Raw genomic sequence first — 18,225 nt, 5'->3', positions numbered from 1 at the left:
CATCCTTTCAAACGCTTTGTTTACAAATGAAGTTCAGTTTCCACTGTGATGTTTGTGCTTGAGAGCCAGAAGAACCAGTTTATCATATAGCGTAGGGCCACTTTCACTGCATGCAGATATGACAGCGTCATGACGAAACAATGAGAATAGTTTGATGCTCAGTGTTGATTGCGCACATTTCTACATGACGCTCGTATTGTTCAAGTGAATGTGTCATGCCCCTTACCTGGATCATCGCAGTGCAAACTAAATTATGAAGCTGCACAAGCTTGACACGTGGCAGCCAATTGGGTACACTCAGTACACACTTTCGAGCAACGCAAACACATCGAGGTGTTGAATCAGTACGCACATGTAAACGCATTGCCTTTTGCGTGTACCAGCGAAACCTTGACTTCAATGGAGCCCTTTCACACCAGAGAAGTGCCTTTTGATAACTCAAATCAAGGATCTGATCAATGCAACAGAAGCAACCTGCGAAGCAGCTTGATAAGTGCAAGATGTGACAGTGTTTTTGCCTGCCGGTAGACTGGTCGTGTATGACATAACACTCAAATAAAGCTCTGGCAGCTATAGGAACATCGTGTATATTACGTATATATTATTAGTGACATGAAGAGTTCCGATTTTTGTGCTTGTACTTCATACTAAAAGGAATTTGTCCAGGAAACTAGTCTAAAAAAAGCTTTAACTGGAAGCAGGCAGCCAAGCCAAAATGACAAAACAAGTACACTGTTACTCTGCCAAAAAAGCACAAAAATCATCTGTTTCTGCCAGTTTCACAGCGTTCCGCTATCACTCCTAGCACAGCAGACTCTAAACAAGCCTAAAATAAGGTAAAAATCCATGTGCAGACACTCAACAATGTTTAGTGTGTCAACTTGCGTAACTCTGTGGGCGAAGCCACACGCCCCAAAGCGAATGGGCAAACTGTGAGGGCAAGCGACGAGGGAAAGCGCAAGCAGAGAGGCCAGGCGAGGAGGAACGGCGCTACCTTTAGTTTTATATTCAGGGGGCTTATAGCACCGGCCATGTTGGGGAGAGAAAAAAAAAAAGCTTGCCTTCGCGCATCCGCGGCTACACAGTAATGAGAAAGTAAATGCTACTTGCAGATAGAATGGATTCGAATCGTGCTATGCACATGTGCCCATGCTGCCTCTGAAACCATGATGCATTCAAAATGTCCGTCGTTATCGCTAGTAGTCAGAAACGCCACTTAACGAAAGGCTCGGTATAATTTGTGTGTGGGTGCGCTTGTATGTGTGCCTGCATGCATGTATTTGTGTTTCGGCTCTTTATGCACTCACACATAGCTTCGCTGAATATAGATTCGAACTTGTTGGATCTGCTGCATTTGTTATTTGTTTTTGAATTCTAGAGTAGCGGAAACATAACAAATTGCCCATTTTACCACATTCACAAGTTAGCAGTAGCTCTAACTATTTTTCCACTGATGACTACAAAGAAATCTTATGGGCATAGCATTGAGACAATCGTAAACATACATATGAGACATTGGTATACTATCGGGTCATTATCAAACCAAATTAATACCGTTAATAGCTACTCTATAGTTTGTGCATTTCATATGCATTTGCAGCAAGGCGGCGAGCACCAGCGGCATCATTTGTTTCTTTTCGCTTCAGGTAGCACAAGCCGGTGAATATTCCGCCTAGCACTGCCACATCTCCATTCGTAGCGTGAAGTTGTCTTTAAATTTCGCTTTGTGTAGGCAAGGCTCAACGAGAACAACTGCGTAGGAAAGAGATGCAGAAACACACTCAGTTCAAATCAGTTGGAAGTTAACACGTTGCCGCACAAAGGAGGCGCGACATAGCAATGGCCGCACATTGCAAAAGCTGAGGAAAAACTCTGCAGCTTGAGGGAAAGGTAATGTTTTACCACTCGTACCTGTGTTGTTACAGTGTGCCGACACAAAATGTTTGCGAGAAAGCATTGCTTGAGAGATGCCCTCCGTGTTTAGGTGTAAGCAAAAAATTCATAGACTATTACGATACTCCCTAATGTGAAATTTGAGCATAGCTCTATACGCGTTTTCTTTTAATTATATATCGGCTGGTGTGGACAATCTGTCTCATGCGGCACATTCCAGATGGAGTGAAGTGTAGTGCGACCTCGCTAATCAGAAGACCACGAGAGACAGCATGAGGGCACAATTCACAGCAGCGGCCACAAACAGACCTCTGCTAATGCAGTGCTTTGTTTTCATATATACAGTAAAAGCTCGTTAATTCGAACCGCAAGGGGAAGCCGTTTCAGTTCGAATTAGAAAGTTCGAACTAACGAAAGTGAAGGAGGGCAACAGTACACTGCGATTTGGAAGCAGTAGGGCATGTCAGGAATTTGGCGTGTCAGAAAGTGATGGCGTGTGCCGCGGGCACACGCCATCTTCAAGTCGAAGCTCTGGGTCCGACTGTGCCACACCACCGATGTCTACCGAAACGAATGTAGCCGAAGCTTAACACCATCACAATGAATCGCGACGGCCGATACCTCCTAAGCTGAAAACAGAGGTGCACAACCAATGAAGACTGCCGAGACAAAGACGCTGAACATGTGAACGTGGCGAAGGCCCGGATTCGTTGGTTCTTGATTGCAAGCGCAGCTGCGACGTACTTGATTCGCTGTGTTTTGGAGCTTGCCGTGCCATCTCCGCACAACATTAGCAGCTGTACAAGATTTGCAAAGCCTCCAAGATTCGCAATGGGCAAGAAGTCTCGGAGGTTACATAGAACGGAGAGGCGGCAGCCGCCGCTGCCTTATGGCTGACCCCGCGTCGGTTAGATTCTCCTTCTCTCGCCGTTCTCGCCGTTTCGGAGGCAATACAGCCTTGTGTGTAGGCAGTAGGCGCGTTTCTCTAGACGTGTGCCAGGCGAGTGTAGTTCGAATTATCCGTGAGGGGACCTTCTCGCGTTCGAATTAACGGACTTTTTTATACGTAGACTTCTGTGGAGCTTGGCCGGACCAAATCGTACAGTTCGAATTATCCATAAATTCGAATTATTGAAGTTCGAATTAAGGAGCTTTCACTGTATAGTGTCATTGAATACGCTCGCCACATGCCATCGCTGAACAGACATGTGCTACTCTGGTGCCACCTTGTAGCCATTGTCGCCGCAGGGCTGCACTATGCTTTTCTTCTTACACTCTTACCGTACCGTCCCCCTCCACTTTCCGCCTCATGCTTCCACTGTAGCCTCCTCCTCCACTTTATTTCCGCGTGCTCTCTTCAGTTTTCATTCCCTGCTGAACCCCCACCTTCATTCATTCATCCTTCACTCTGTTCGTTTGCTCGGTTATGCCAACGACGGCCGTCGACACTCAATGCAGGAACAGGCGCTTGAGAGCTGCACTTTTAAAACAGCTTCAGGAACCCTTTAAGCTCAGAGACACTGTCACACTGCTACGAAATGGTTCGTAATGAGCACAGCCATTCCCACATACCACAATGTATGTTTATATCCACACACACGCTTTTCCTGCTTTTTCGGATGTCCCAAAAAATTTTTCATAAACGCTTTGCTCATTCAGCTTGCTTTTACTGCCCACAAGCAAGCGGAGCAATCAGTGCAGTAAAAAGGCAAGGCCTCTCAAAATGACCACTCATAGAGTGGTTTTATCACAATCTCAATGGTTACAAAGGTGACTGCAAAGCTGCAGTGGCATGGCAGAAAACCTGCTTTATCACTGTCGCTTTGTTCGCAAACGCTTAACACACCTGTACACTGCATAGGCCACATGTCCTGCAGCATGAAAACAGCCTTCAGCTCACCGAGAAAACTACCAAGCCGAGGAGAGAAGATTTCCACAAATTGAGAAAGTCGCAAAATTGCCACACGAGGGCAGTAGCAAGCTTCGTCAAATCGCTCTGTGCCACAAAATCAAACACAGCTACTCCAATGTCAATTATCTTTATTTACATTCGCAGTGGCTTGCAAAATACAAACTAGATCACAGAACATCTTTGTGTTATTTCTCATGCCAATAATGACCTTCACAACTAAAGTGTTTTAGACAGGCATGAATTTGCCATATGGCACCACGGTGCCCCATTTACTGGTAAAGCACGCAGTTGGGACACCTGTACAGCATATCACAATGTCATTACAACAGGTTCCCTCGACTAAGAAATATTGCAAAGACCCTTTACATACTTCTCATTCAGAGCAAGTTTGGTGTACAGAGAGATGAACCAACTCTCATGCGAAAACAACATTCTGCCACATCAAGCACCACACTTGTTTGGTGCTTGATGTGGCAGTAGACGATGTTAGTTCCAAAAGTTCACAAAAGTACTTGCTCTGATAGCTGCAAGAACTCTTTCCACATATGCTTAAAATCCGACGACAGATACTGGTAGGGAAATAAATTTTCTTGCTAATTAGTGTCGCACCTGTTGAAGGCACCACAGTTATGATAACACATGTGCATATACTGAGTGATTTGAATGCTGCCATCTTTGATGTGATGGCTCACTCCATCGTTATGAGAAGTTGTGCATCATAATTGTCCGAACACCTCATCTTGTAGAAGAGTAAAGGTGCACATACAGAGTGAGTGGGTGACACGAACCCCATCTTAGTCAAATGCTTCTGCATGAATAAGGCTGTGCATTTTATACCTAGAAAAGACTGGATCATTGCCAGTATATCATAAATGAGCAGACCAACATTGCAAAAGGTTCATCCAAAGTTTATCCACAGCTTTTGCACTCATTCTAAAAAATTGGGCTACCTTTCACTGACGGTCACATTGAATGGCAATAAAAAGCAATATATGTCAATGCCTCCATTTTGAGCTCCTTCAGTTAAACTTGTTGTCTAGGCTGTGAAAAGGCAAATAATGTTTAAGACGACAATGTAAACTAAGTGGCAAGCACCTCATAAGACCACAGTGTTACATTTTCAGACCACTGCTGGCATCTGTTCACAACATTTCAGTCCTGTACACACCAAACTACACTCCTTCAACCAGACAGATAAGAAAAAAAAAAATGCAGGCATATATGGTAATAGGGATAACACTGTCCATGGCAGCCTTCGTATATGAATTTGATGCACCATACTATGAGTCCACTGCGATATATGACTGCTACCTATGCTGTGACATCAAATTCAAAAGTCCGATGATGACTGCATGCAACATTAAAAGTTTCATCCATTCTTTCAAAAGATATTACTAGGACAATGTGAACCAAGCCTGGTTAGAGACTTCTGGCTGAAAGCCTAGACATGAGAACTTCAAAGGCACACAATCCATAATCTTATCCTTTCATCCATAGCGAGTTTCCCTTTGTCATGCAATAACCCAGTCAGATGGGCAAACTTAGTGGCACTTTGAGTGCACTTTGCCTCAGTGAGTGTCACTATGGCTGGCACACTGCTAGAAGGGAAAATGACAAATGAATTTCTTGTAAGTGCTGATCCACAAATTAGCCTGCACATTATGTATTTATTATTCTAGGCAATATTTGCAAAATAACATTAACACAATCAATAATGAAAAAATGAGATTGCTCTCGTTGGCAGAGGAAAAACGCCGTTTTCATAAAGTGGGGATGCTTGGAACATTTGAAATCGCAAAAGAACTGATTTCAGATTTAGTGCCAACCATGCAGCGAGTATTGTTATATTTGATTTTGGAGCACTGCTATTGAGGCTACACACTTCGATGCAGCGAAGCAAGTTTGACGAATGCACTCCGAGTGTCGCTAGTAAACCTTTCCGAATGACAGCCTGCAAATTACTCTAGCAGCAAAGTTCGTTCGCTCAAAGTGATACTAAACTTGCCCATCTGACAGAGTTACGACTGCAGCCTACCTACAAGAGAAGAAAGACATGGCCTGATCATCACTCGCATAACCAGCAGGACAGCTGAGAGGTATACATGCACTTGGTCAACAGCGCTTGCATTAGCTGCATGCCAGCATTTGTCTAGTGTATGTCTCTCCTGTGTTCTGTCTGTTTCTGCACTGACAAAAGAGTCGCTAGAAGCCATCATGCCCCATCCAACAGCAGTGCCTTTATCTCAACCCTTGGCGTGAAGCATGAACCGCGCCTTTTCCAGTTCTCTGTGTAATGCGAAACTGTGCAGGTAACATTTCAAACAGCTGTAAGAAACATGGGACGTGCATACAAGAAACAAAGAAGGGCATAAGCGTAACAAATTTGAATGCGATTGCCGTATAATCACCTCATGCCATACGCTTAGTTTGTCACATAGTTTTGTGACATTTAGATAGGCAAGATAGCAGATATAACAAAAAAGCCTGCCAGTTGACTTCACTCAATCCTTTGATTGCTAAGACTCACAAACAGAGGTGTTCAGTTAGGGTAAAGTTTTCATCAAATTAAATGATGCATGGCAGATGAGGGCTTTGAATATCAAGTTGATTATGAATAGTTTTTCTACAAAGAATGGCCGAGAGAGAGAAAGCATAAAAATTTGAACTCTGTCCCTGAATGCACAGGATGCTCTTTGTAAATCTGTCCCAGTGGGCAGCTAGCAAACGAGCGGAAAGCGAAAGGTCATCGCAGTTCATGTGATCGTGACAATGAAAATAGCAGAAACAAAAGGAACATCACATGACTAGATGCATGAAAGAAATTGTAGAATGTGCGCCTGGATACATATGGTGCATATTAACAGAAACTCGTAAAATGAATTCCTGTGCTTACAGCTGCTATTTTAGCTTCACATCTTCAACCATGATGGCCTTCTTTAGTCCAAACCTTAAAATGAAACTTGATATCAGCTCCTACCCGGTTAGTTCAAATAAAATTAGGAACTGCCATCATGTGGATGCCTCCTTAATAAAACGGCACACTTCTGCAATGGGCAGATTAGACTTGCTAACGGCTTACAAGAAATAATGTGCATACAGTGTCGGTGTTATGCCTCCATTATTTGCAAGCTATTGGCAACGCCAGTCTATCTGTATGCAAGAACTTGCTTCTTCAGTGGCAAGGTACACAGGTGATGCCAGAAAGCATGCAAGAAGATGATGCAAGAAAGCAAGAATGCCAATACCAATTATTATATTTTGAGACGAAAAAAAAAAGAACTGATCATGGAATGAAATTTGGAAGCAAGTAAACAAGCAAAAATGAAAAATCTTATCTATTTGTTATGTTATGTTTCTACTACTGTTCTCATTCGTCTCCATTAATTATGTGCAGGTCACTGTACAAAGGTAACATAGAAACTTACTCATCGAATTATACGTTCAGAAAAGGAACCGATTTTGAACCACACCACCATACATAACATTAGAAATGGGTACATGGTAGGCAATATGAAGAGAAATAGACCTTTTCATCAGTCAAGGAACGAGTCTAAAGGTAGCATGAAATAGACGTAGTTGGTTAGATTGTTGTAGGCTACCTAAAAAAAAAAAACTAAACTCCACTCAGGAGGTGGGTATTCAATACAGCAATAACGCATTCCCCTTCCACTATCCCCCACCCACTTACCCACATACCTACTCACCTATGCTACAGAAGATCATTTATCCATAACAAAATACTGATGGAATAACATGCTTCTGGCTAAAGTTGCCTTTTACAGGGGTCCTGCAGTGCCTTTTGAGCAAGGTAAATAAACCATACCAGATACAACGCAAATGCTGAGACGAATAAACTTTTTGCACGCAGCACGGAAAGTACAATATTGCTGTAAAGATTATTCCTGCTTTAGCTTTACGCTTTTCTAACGCCTAACCAGCATTTATTTGGTTGGCATGATGATGCCAAGAAGGAATTTTCGGACTGCTAGCCAAACTGCCGAGTACGTAATGAGATATCATTAAATTGGCAGAATCAAGAACACAGTTTTAACATTAACTTGTTAGAAATTTCAAATGGTCATCACATCCAAAAGAGTCACATGCTAAAGTTATGTTGCCTCCCTTCATAATACAAAATTGCACCATTGCTCAAGTTTCATTAACCTATCTTGCACATTGCATTTACATACTATGTTGAGTTGAGTTTTTTGCCTGTAAGTTCTCCATGAGTATCCGGAATTATCTAAATGATGCATTACTGTCATTTACAAATGCAATGGAATGTGCTTCAATAATCGTGGTACTGAAGACAAATGTAAGGTTGCACCACCGCTGTGTGGTCATTGGCTGCAAAGGTGCCAACAGTGACATGAAAATTCTGCAGCATCAAGTGGTTCAAGAAGCCAAGTTCTAGCAAAGCATGGTTATAGCCTAATAAGCTGCCACCATCTGTGCAGCTAAAGTCACTAGAGTAACTGCATTACTGTTCCATTTGGCAGCATATGCAGTATGTCAAAACTCAAATGGAACTCGATCGAGAATGTCTAGGTTTAGCGAGTTATATGCACCAAAGCCTGTAATGGCCATCACGTAACACATAAAAAACACAAAAAATCACCACAGCAGAAATCACGTACAGTGCACAAATATTTTGAACACTGCCCTGCTCAATTATACCTTTGGCATGCAAGTTGTGGAAGAAGAAGCACAATCACTGCAGAGGATTTGAATGGTGATCCTTGACTGGCAATGACTCCCCTTCTACACTATACATCCAAATAGTTCTCAATGGAGGTGTTGCAACACTACACTCATTTCATTAATTTGTGAAAAGGCGCAGCAGGACCCCTTGGAAGGTAGGCACTCAAGGTGACCAGTGGATTATTGCCGCAAGTGTGTACCTTCATAGAAACAAGCACACTCCAACAGCCGTTAGTAAACTTGTACATATGGCACACACAACTGAATACTCAAATAACTCAAGCACTGAATTCTCAAATTAAATACTTTGATTTGAAATGGAACATTCACTCAAGTCTCTAAGCGTCCCCCCCACCCCCCTTTGGTAAAACATGTTTGTGTCCATGAATGAATGCATTTACATATTGAGATGAACGAAGCACCCCCCTCCCCCTCTCCCCCACGACTTTTGCCACATACTAAAGCCGAAAGATACAGAGTTGGCGCAGCATGATGAGGTCAGAAACACAAAGTGGCAGGATGGGTGTACCTACCTACATACAGTTGGCGGTAAATTTTTCAGACATGAAGAGGCTATAAAAATGTTCCAATAGTTGGGTGGTCCAATTAAAACTAATTTCAAGAAAAAAGATATTTTGTTAGTTTTTACAATGAAAGCACTACAGTACATTCATTTGCACAGTTGCTCAGTGTCGTCGATCCATGAAAAAATTTCAATGTGGAGGTCAAGTCAAGAAAGGGGCTTCACATCTCGTCTCTCATCATGTGGCTCAATCTGCTTCAACCATCGTAACGTCGCCACAAAGTGCAGATGACGCGATCTTGACTGTATAAGTTCTGTTCAGAGTTTTCAGCTTATGTGCAAGCTTAACCCATTCAGTCCAGTAAGAGCACTGACGAACTTGGCAGGTGCACACACCGTAGTTGCCTGCTGATCGTCCGGTGACCTGAATGTCGCTTTTATGCTTATTAGCCCAGCCCACACGTAGGATCCCAAGCCTGATCACAGATGAGCCACTTGTACAAACATAGTAATAGCAGTTCATTGTTCACAGCTGCCATTTTTTCAACATGCGGGTGCTTCTTGTCCAAAAAAAAATCAAGCAGGGTATTATACGGCAGTCCTATATTTCGTTTGCCATTGCACATTTCTTGTATGGACCGAGATAGCGGTGCTACAGTAAATAATTAAGCTGGTCAAAGAAAAAAAACGAGGCATCTGAAAAATCAATCGGCGCCTATGCACGACTATGACACCGCATGTGCGTCCCCTACTTGTCTTGTCCTTGTCAATTCGCACTGTCATTCGTTCACTATGTGTTTATTGTAAGATGAAAAGTTTTTTTTATTTTTTTCCATACGAATGTGGATATGATGTGCAGTGTGTTGTCTGGCAGCTATCCTTTACTTTTGTTGTTCTTGTTCTCTTTATTTTATTGCTTTCCCGACTATCACGCGTGTTTAAAAGCACATACTTCCCACAAATAAGTTGTTCGGTTAATAGCAGACCTGACAACCTTAGAACTTTAATACTAGTCGTAGGCAAAAGATACCAAAATTTGGTGAAAAAAAAAAGTGTCCGATTACTCAAGATGTTGACTGCGTTATAAGCTTTGCATGCTTTGTTTAATAGGGATACTGTCAACAGGTGCTTTGCTCCATAGTTGCAGTAAGAAATATCTGAGCCACAAATGCTCATGAAATGAACCGATGAAATATTCACACAATGGCCGCCGAAATTTCAACTGCTGTTATACATTGGCTCTACAAGTTGGTGCCACTGCTGGGTCCATATCATAGCCACCTCACATACACTCAGTGCATGCAGATCCTTACAAAACTGCTGTTTACGGAGGCGCCACTTACGCAGGGGGAGAGTCATTCCATTTGTGGCCATTGTAACGACCAGCCTTGCCAGCGCCCTATCACGCACCTTATGCGCCATTGGCAGCAGAGTGCAAACGTTTGTCAGTGCTCTGGAAACAACAATGCTCGTGTGCAGCTGTAGCAAATGCTTTTGTTTTGAAAAGCAACTATAAGCAGAATATTTATATTTCGCTAATCGTTAGCACACTTCTGCCGATACCCATGCATCTTTTTTGTTAGCAGCAAACACCAAACATGCAAAAAGTGCATTCGAGAAATATACATAAGCGAGGCCAGAGCCACATTTCCAACGACAGCCACATCTCATTGGTTTGCCGATGATCCCACAGGCACAGCATACACAGGAGGCTATGTTCATACTACACCTAATTAATAGGTCCAAAAAATTGGGCTACAAAAAATTGCTCAGCGACTGTATTTGTAATCTTCTTAAATAAACTTTGCTTTAAACTAGGTGCAAGTGAAAAGCCTTAAAGTTGCTGGTGTCACCACTTTCCTATGTCACCACATCGATAGTAAGCTCTAAAATCTGGCATTTTATGATAAAACCATAGGAGTTCCATGCGTTTCACTTTTGTAAAGATATGAACCACAGCTCTGGGCTGTCCATCAGGCCCGCGACTCGGTGGAGGGGCATGGACTCTCAGTCCCGACATGGGAGCGGCCTGCTGCACGCAATTAGCGTGCACCAAGAAACCTCAATAAAGTTATCCATCCATCCATCAAAGTTGGCCAGTATGTAGTAGCTCACACATAGAACAAGAGAGAGAGAACTGACTGGCCATCAAATGCAGAGGACAGTTCATGTCGCAGGGGGTCTCATGCTTTTGTCATCACCATTTTGCTTTTCCATTCCTCTGTCTTCTGATATGAATGAGCAGCTACCTCGAACCAAGATTACTTTCCCAACTTCTTTGGTACCCTTGGTTATTGATTGTAGAAACGTCAAGTGATCGAATGGCAGCTGATGGGTTTTTTCATAACGGTCAAGCACCATGGAATGCAGGCATGTCATGAACCAACACAACCGTGATGTGTCACAAGTTCAGCAGGCAGGGCTTAGACATGCCACAAATATTTTTCTTTTCCTTACCACAGTTTGTCTTCTTTTGGTGCAACAACAGCACTATCTGGAGAGAGATGGCAATACGAGGTGACAATGGTCACTAAAACACCTAGTGTCCTATGCTTCCCAACACATTAGTAAAGGTAAGGAATTCAAAATGGCAGCAGTGGGCTTCAGAATGTACACCTACTCTTTTAATACGAGTGATATGAAGAACTGATAAAAGTGTTGATAGTGGTGTGACCTTTTCAACTCGTGTTGATGGCTCTTCATAGAATTGAAGCATGTATGAAGGGGACGGTAAGGTTAAGGCAAGGGTTTTGGCTGGAAGCCGGAGGTAAAGTCCAGTGCAAAAGTTTAAGGAGCAGAGTTGCCACTAAATTTCTTTTTTCTTCTCAGCCTAGGCATAAAGGCCGAAATCAAGTGCACTACCCATGTACACCTGCTTGACCAGCACTATGCTTTTATACAATTTCAGGTTGCACGGCTGTGCTAGAAAAAATAAATTTTGTCATTTGACAGAATTAATTTTTGCCATTTTGACAGAAGCAGCTATAATAAAAATGTACAGTCAACTGTTACACAGCAACTTAGAAACAGTCAAATTAAGACCCAACAGTAAGTTTAAAAGCGGTATTTAGCACAAAGAAACATGACACTGTAGGGTCTCGCTAGCTGGTCTCTGGCCAAAGGTCTCTATGGAGATGTCAATTTAGTAAGCGTAGCAGCCACCACCTTTGCACAGGTCTGCAAGCTGCCCTACACCATAAAAAGGGATCAAGATCATGGCAGGCAGCTCAGAAAGCAAGAAAAGACCGCAGTGGTGGAGGGGGGGGGTGAGAGAGAGAGAGAGAAAAGGAACTGGCAGTCCTAATCCCATGTGCAATGCCATTTTTTTTTCTCATCTGCATGCACACTGCACCTAGACATCAAAGGTTTAGCACGTCTGAATAGTATTTCAGGAAAGCACTGGAGAAAAGTGACTGACTGGGCATAAACTGGGGCTGCTAACCCTGAGTGCACCATGCCTGTGAGCACCCTCTGTTGCTATGGAGAACGAGTTGTCTTCATTTGTCCGCAGCCTTTGCTGGCAACACTGGTAGCATGTGCCATGGCGCTTCTATAAAAAGGAACAGGCTGTGAGCATCACTGCACACGAACAATCTTTTCACACCAACAACAGGCAAAGTTCAGTGCCGTAAGGAAAGCATTTCCCGCAGCTTGTTTCAAGAACCAGCAAGCGAAACCACAGTAGCTCCTCACATTTTTTTTTTCTTTTTTTTTTGCTTAGGTGAGGGCAAATTTTCCGATCACACATTAACAGCAGCTAGCCCTCTGAATCACAAGACAACTGGACCTTGTGGTCACGTGTGTGCATGGTTGTGTTTACCAGCTGGGCAGACGATGCAGCTAGGCAGCAGCAACTGAGTCAAGGCCATCAAGCGCGCAGGCAGTTCATATCGCAGGGGGTCTGATGCGAGCATGAAAACAAATACGAGAAGGTAAACATACTGACAATTTGCTAGCAATTGCTATGTCCCTGTCTGCTACATAATTCACCTGGCTGCAGGCTGCGAGATGCGCCAATCAAAGGTGTTGCACCGATTCCTGCACCTTGCACACCTCCTTTGGTTTGGCAGTGACCAAATCTTCTGCTTCCAACAATGAATCCATGCACTTCAGGCGAGCGCAACAGCGTAGCATACAACCGTGCCACACAACAGTCACACGAGCGCTGGCTGACTGACACAGAAGATGAGCAAGTGGTCTGAACCAAGTAAGTGACTGATCAAAGCAGAACGCCACCACAGTGTCGCTGCCAGGAGGTCACCAGTTGAGTGCAGAGGTGATGCACCCTGCTCAGTGCACTGCTCATTTCATGAGCAGTTCCAGCTGCATGCTCTGCGCAATGCAACACATGGCGACAGTGCATCTTGATGTCAAGCGGTCTGGTTCAAACTCGACACACAGAGAATAAAACCAAACTGGCAGCTAAGCTCACATCAGCCTGCCACTGCCAATACCAAAGCACTTTCCAACTAGTGCAGCAAGCATGTCCGAAAGACTTTCATAACACTTGGAATTGAACATCGCACTGTACGGCTACCGGCAGTGCAGCATAAGTGGGCACTTGTTTCCCGATAGCAGTCAGTCGCCATGTTCTACTCATCTCGGCTCACGTAGCTGTTTCAGCAGGAGATGGTCACGCACTACAAATTCCCAGCAGGCGAGCTGCACTACACAGGTGTCACCCCTTTGACCGGATCCAAGGTGGGCCACATTCCCGAACTCGGAGCAGTTGGACAGGGTTACAATCTGGAACTTGACAATTCGGAATTGGCTATGCATGTCCTGATCTCGCCGTGTGTATTCTGAACGGTCCTCTGTGTAGCCAACAGCGAGGGGGTCATCTTCGTGCAGCTGCCACGACCCTCTCCCGACAGGAGGCGCGCAGCTGCTCAATGTGCGCCCGCTTCAGTGACTTGGGCTCTTTGAAGGCAGCCTGCATTTGCAGACAAGAAAACGTCAGCACAATGTACTCACATTAAATGAGTAAAGCTGACCAAACTCGATTCAATGTGGCTGAATAATGATTGCAACTGATCCAAGAAATTCTGAAAACTTTGGCTGGGCTGCTGTGTTTCCAATACATTTTCACCAAATGACCTAACCAAAGCAGTCTGTAATCTATTCAATCATTTTACTTCTAGTGCCAATGCAGCAACAAAATAATGCACCTCTGCAGCAGAATACGTGTGAAGATTGAGAACTGCACACTACATCACACAGATGTGCGTTCTTTGGATGTGCGTGGCTGTAGGCAAGGATTGAAAACAGACCACACAACATGAGCACTGTGTCGTGTGGCTGTTTGAGCAGTCAAGTACAAATATTTTGCAGCATGTGATGAGTGCTAAATTGAGAGGTTTTACCATGGAGTTCTCTCTATGCATGTGGCCATTGCACACGTGTACAAATGCATACGCGCACTAGATTGTCTGGTGTCACTAGGCTGCTGCTGTCAGCAATCTAGTGATGGTACATGTTGGGCCGACAACATGTTACACAAGCAAACAGGCATGGAGAAAGATACAGCAGAGCTCACTTATCACATCAACACCATGCCAGGTGCACACTCTTTCGCAATAAGTGGACTGCCCGAAAAGGAGGCCAGAAATGACATGAATGTCTATGCTAAAAAGAAGTCACTGGTAGAAGTTTGTTCCTTGGACAGGCTGTGCTTTCTAGGCTGTTTAGGCAGGCTAGTGTTCATCACTGAGGCCTGCAAAGAAGACCCGTTGCTTCATAGTAGGCAGGCAAGCATTAATGATAGCGAAACGCTCAGAGTTGATGGAGAGGGCTTTCAATTTTTATTCCGAGGCAAATGTAGTGCAGATAATTTATTCACATAAGAAAGTTCAATAGTGCCCAATAACTAAGTGAAAGCCCATAAGTGTTTGAACCCAATAAGAACAACGCAGTTTGAAACCTCTATCCTTGTAGCTGTGTGATTCACGTCGGTTACAGTGTTGCAGAAGTGAATAAGCCGTCTCAAAAGATAATGCCTTAGAGGGCATTGCACGATGAAAGGAGCAAAGAATGTAGTGTAAAAATGGCAGCGCGACAAAATGTGCAGTTACCTTGGGCAAGGGTGCCACAGTTTCAAATTCATCATAATGGGTTTGATTTTAAAGGGCCACTAAAGGTAAATATTAAGTCAAGTTAAAGTGACAGATTAGTGCGTGAGAATCTCAAAGGCGTCAATATTATTGCAAACAGAGCCTTAATAATAGACAAATTGAGGTATATGCAGGACATGATTAGAGACTCCCCCGGGAAATTCAAGTACTTGGCCGACTCCTCATTTAATTTCTATCACCAGTAATCAACCACTCGTATTATAAAAACATCATTGTATTGCATTATAAGATGAAAGAAAATGCTACTTGTCCTGTTCTATTTCACTTTCAGAAAAGATAACTCACTGAGATTACTAGTGGCATTTTGGAAAGGCTCTATGTGGTCTCATGCGCAGCCAGCTGGCTTTTATTTTTGTGATTTCACTTATCTAGAAGCTCTGCTTATCCTGAATTTTTTGTCGGTTTTTACTGCTTCGAGTTAACGCAATTTTACTGTATATGGTAGCTAACAAACACAGGCTTAAAGGAACACGAAAGGCAAATACCAGGTCAACGTGGACTGTTTAACTACCATTCCAGGAACATTGCAACGCTTGTTTCGTGCAAAGAAAATAGTTAGTTTATGAGAAAATTGTGTCTTAAGGATCTGAATACTGTTTTTGCAATTCAAATCTGCCGCCACCCAACGGGAGGAATGGTGATGTTGCATACACCATCACCACCCTTTGTTGCCATTGGCGAGTAAAACAGCACCCTACAGACGGTGGTACCTGTTTTTTGTTGCCCCAAACGCAAACCCTTGACAACGACACGGGCAGTCAAAAGGTTTAGTTTTCACTAGACTCCGTGCCATCTGCACTTTCGCATTTCAGTAGTTTCATTATCGCATAGTGCTGTGCTGGTTTTGCTGCCTCACAAAGCTTTCACGAACTGCAAGCAACAAAGAATTCAACTTCTATGTGATGTCGCGGGATGCCCAAATTGTCCATGCCACTAGGCCAAAAGTAGCTGCAGCGGCGAATCCACTGCTCTGTCATGACTCAGCTTCTCCATGGCCGCGGGTTTGCGTTTGGGGCAACAAAAAACATGTACCACCGTATGTATGGTGCTGTTTTACTCGCCAATGGCAACAAAGGGTGGTGATGGTGTATGCAACATCACCATTCCTCCGGTTGGGTGGCGGCAGATTTGAATTGCAAAAACAGTATTCAGATCCTTAAGACGCAATTTTCTCGTAAACTAAGCATTTTCTTTGCACGAAACAAGCGTTGCAATGTTCCTGGAATGGTAGTTAAACAGTCCACGTCGACCTGGTATTTGCCTTTCGTGTTCCTTTAAGCCTGTGTTTGTTAGCTACCATATACAGTAAAATTGCGTTAACTCGAAGCAGTAAAAACCGACTAAAAATTCAGGATAAGCAGAGCTTCTAGATAAGTGAAATCACAAAAATAAAAGCCAGCTGGCTGCGCATGAGACCACATAGGGCCTTTCCAAAATGCCACCAGTAATATTCACAGTCGATTTCGCATGCTTTGGCACTGGACACGTTTGCACTAAGGGCAACGACATTACTGGCATTGTGCCAAGGCTGTACGCGCTTGGCACAAGTTAATACGATTGATGGTAATACAATATTTGATGCTAATACAATGTTTGATGCCAGTCATTCGAGCACAACCATGGTTCCAGACACCCATAAGGCCGATGCTGCTACTTTCTCTATCGTTATGATTTTCGGACAATTTCACCTCGAAAACCGAAACTGAACTCCAGAGAATTGTAACTGTCGCACCTTTAGCAGACTCCCGAGAGTGACTCGACATTTACAACTCACCGTCACTGTCATGTGAGAATGAAGCAAGTGTTTTTATCAAGCTGCGAGCTTGAATGCTGGCTCCTTTTGAGCACAGCACGTAGGCTGATCATGCCTGTTCAAAAGAACCGATGATCTTGCACCCTGGTCACAATTATTTTGCTATGACCACATTGATGTGCCACTAACAGCATCCTAAATGAGATAAGGAAAAAGAAATAAAAAAATAAAAACTTCACCTCCCAGCGCACCACAGCTATGCGAGACCACAACAAAGTGGCAGTGAGCAGCTGTGCAAGTGTGCACGAGCAGTGATAGACAGAAATAAGGGGCAAAGGTAAGCGAGGAGTGCGGCTCGGCACGCCGTCTGGCTCAACTAATGAGCTCGGCCCCAGCGTGATCGCCTGCTATCCCCAGTTGAAAAGCGAGTGCGAGTGACACTGCTGATGCTGCCTCACTGCCTTTTCCATAGTATTTTCGAAGTCAAGATTTCGAGCTGTCTGGAGACCAGCTGTAGCCGAGGAAGATGAGCTATCCACATAGAACCATGCTGTCTGTTGAAATTATGCCGCAGAATTTGCATTACAGACTGCAGGACTGCATAAGTAATCAAAGAATTTAGCAAAACCAAAGCGCAGAACAAATGGAGAATTTGTCGATTCACCACCACAAGAAGAAAAACAGTTATAAGAACGGGCTCCCCACACCTTCAGATATTGACAGCAATGGCCCGGGAAGATATGAAAGGAATGGACACTGACCTTAAGGAAAGCATGGCAGTTGGTGACTTGAGGTCCCGAGGCAGCCTCTTTGAAGGCTGCCATTATTTCGCCCAGACCGCGCGCAGCCAGGATCTGCTCCTGGCCTTGGGCAACCAACGTGATGGCCACCCGGAAAAGCACCTTGGACCCTTCCAGAAAGAGGCTGTCCCACACTCGCAGAACAGTCTACAGGGCAGAGGGGAACCATGTGTTGGGCATCATATTTTATGAAGTCATTGACTGACTGATCAAACAGGTCTAACACCAGACAGCAAAGCGAGGATCTGAGCAATGAGTGAGAATTTCATAGCAGAGCATTCAGAATTAATTTTGACTATCTCAGGTTTTTAATGTGAAGCCAGACCAAGTTAAAGAATAGAACTAACAACCGAGCTAGTTGATAATTTCCGTATTCAAAGTTTTTTAAGTATTCGAAATAAACAAATATATGCTTTTTTTCTGCACATATAACCCGCGGAAATAACTGGATACAATGCTCAAATCTTTGTAAAAGCTGTCTCCAGTCGCAGATGCACGAATCGCCCATGTCA

General features: G+C 43.7%; 1 protein-coding gene across 1 annotated transcript in view; it reads right to left on the bottom strand.

Moving 5' to 3' along the window:
• Window positions 1–3,916: 3,916 nt before the first annotated feature.
• LOC135908871 (growth hormone-regulated TBC protein 1-like) overlaps window positions 3,917–18,225 on the bottom strand; it is a 46,944-nt gene continuing 32,635 nt past the window's right edge. Inside the window, exons 8-9 of the mRNA XM_065440707.2 lie at window positions 17,675–17,860; window positions 3,917–13,962 (exon numbers count right to left, since the gene is read on the bottom strand). Coding sequence (XP_065296779.1) covers window positions 13,867–13,962; window positions 17,675–17,860 — 282 coding nt within the window. The 3' untranslated portion in view covers window positions 3,917–13,866. The remainder of the gene's footprint in view (window positions 13,963–17,674; window positions 17,861–18,225) is intronic.

The sequence above is a fragment of the Dermacentor albipictus genome, chromosome 1, assembly GCF_038994185.2.
Source record: "Dermacentor albipictus isolate Rhodes 1998 colony chromosome 1, USDA_Dalb.pri_finalv2, whole genome shotgun sequence".
In the NCBI taxonomy this organism is placed as follows: domain Eukaryota; kingdom Metazoa; phylum Arthropoda; class Arachnida; order Ixodida; family Ixodidae; genus Dermacentor; species Dermacentor albipictus.
The sequence above is the reverse complement of the archived record's forward strand: the minus strand, read 5'-3'. Positions and strand labels throughout refer to the sequence as shown.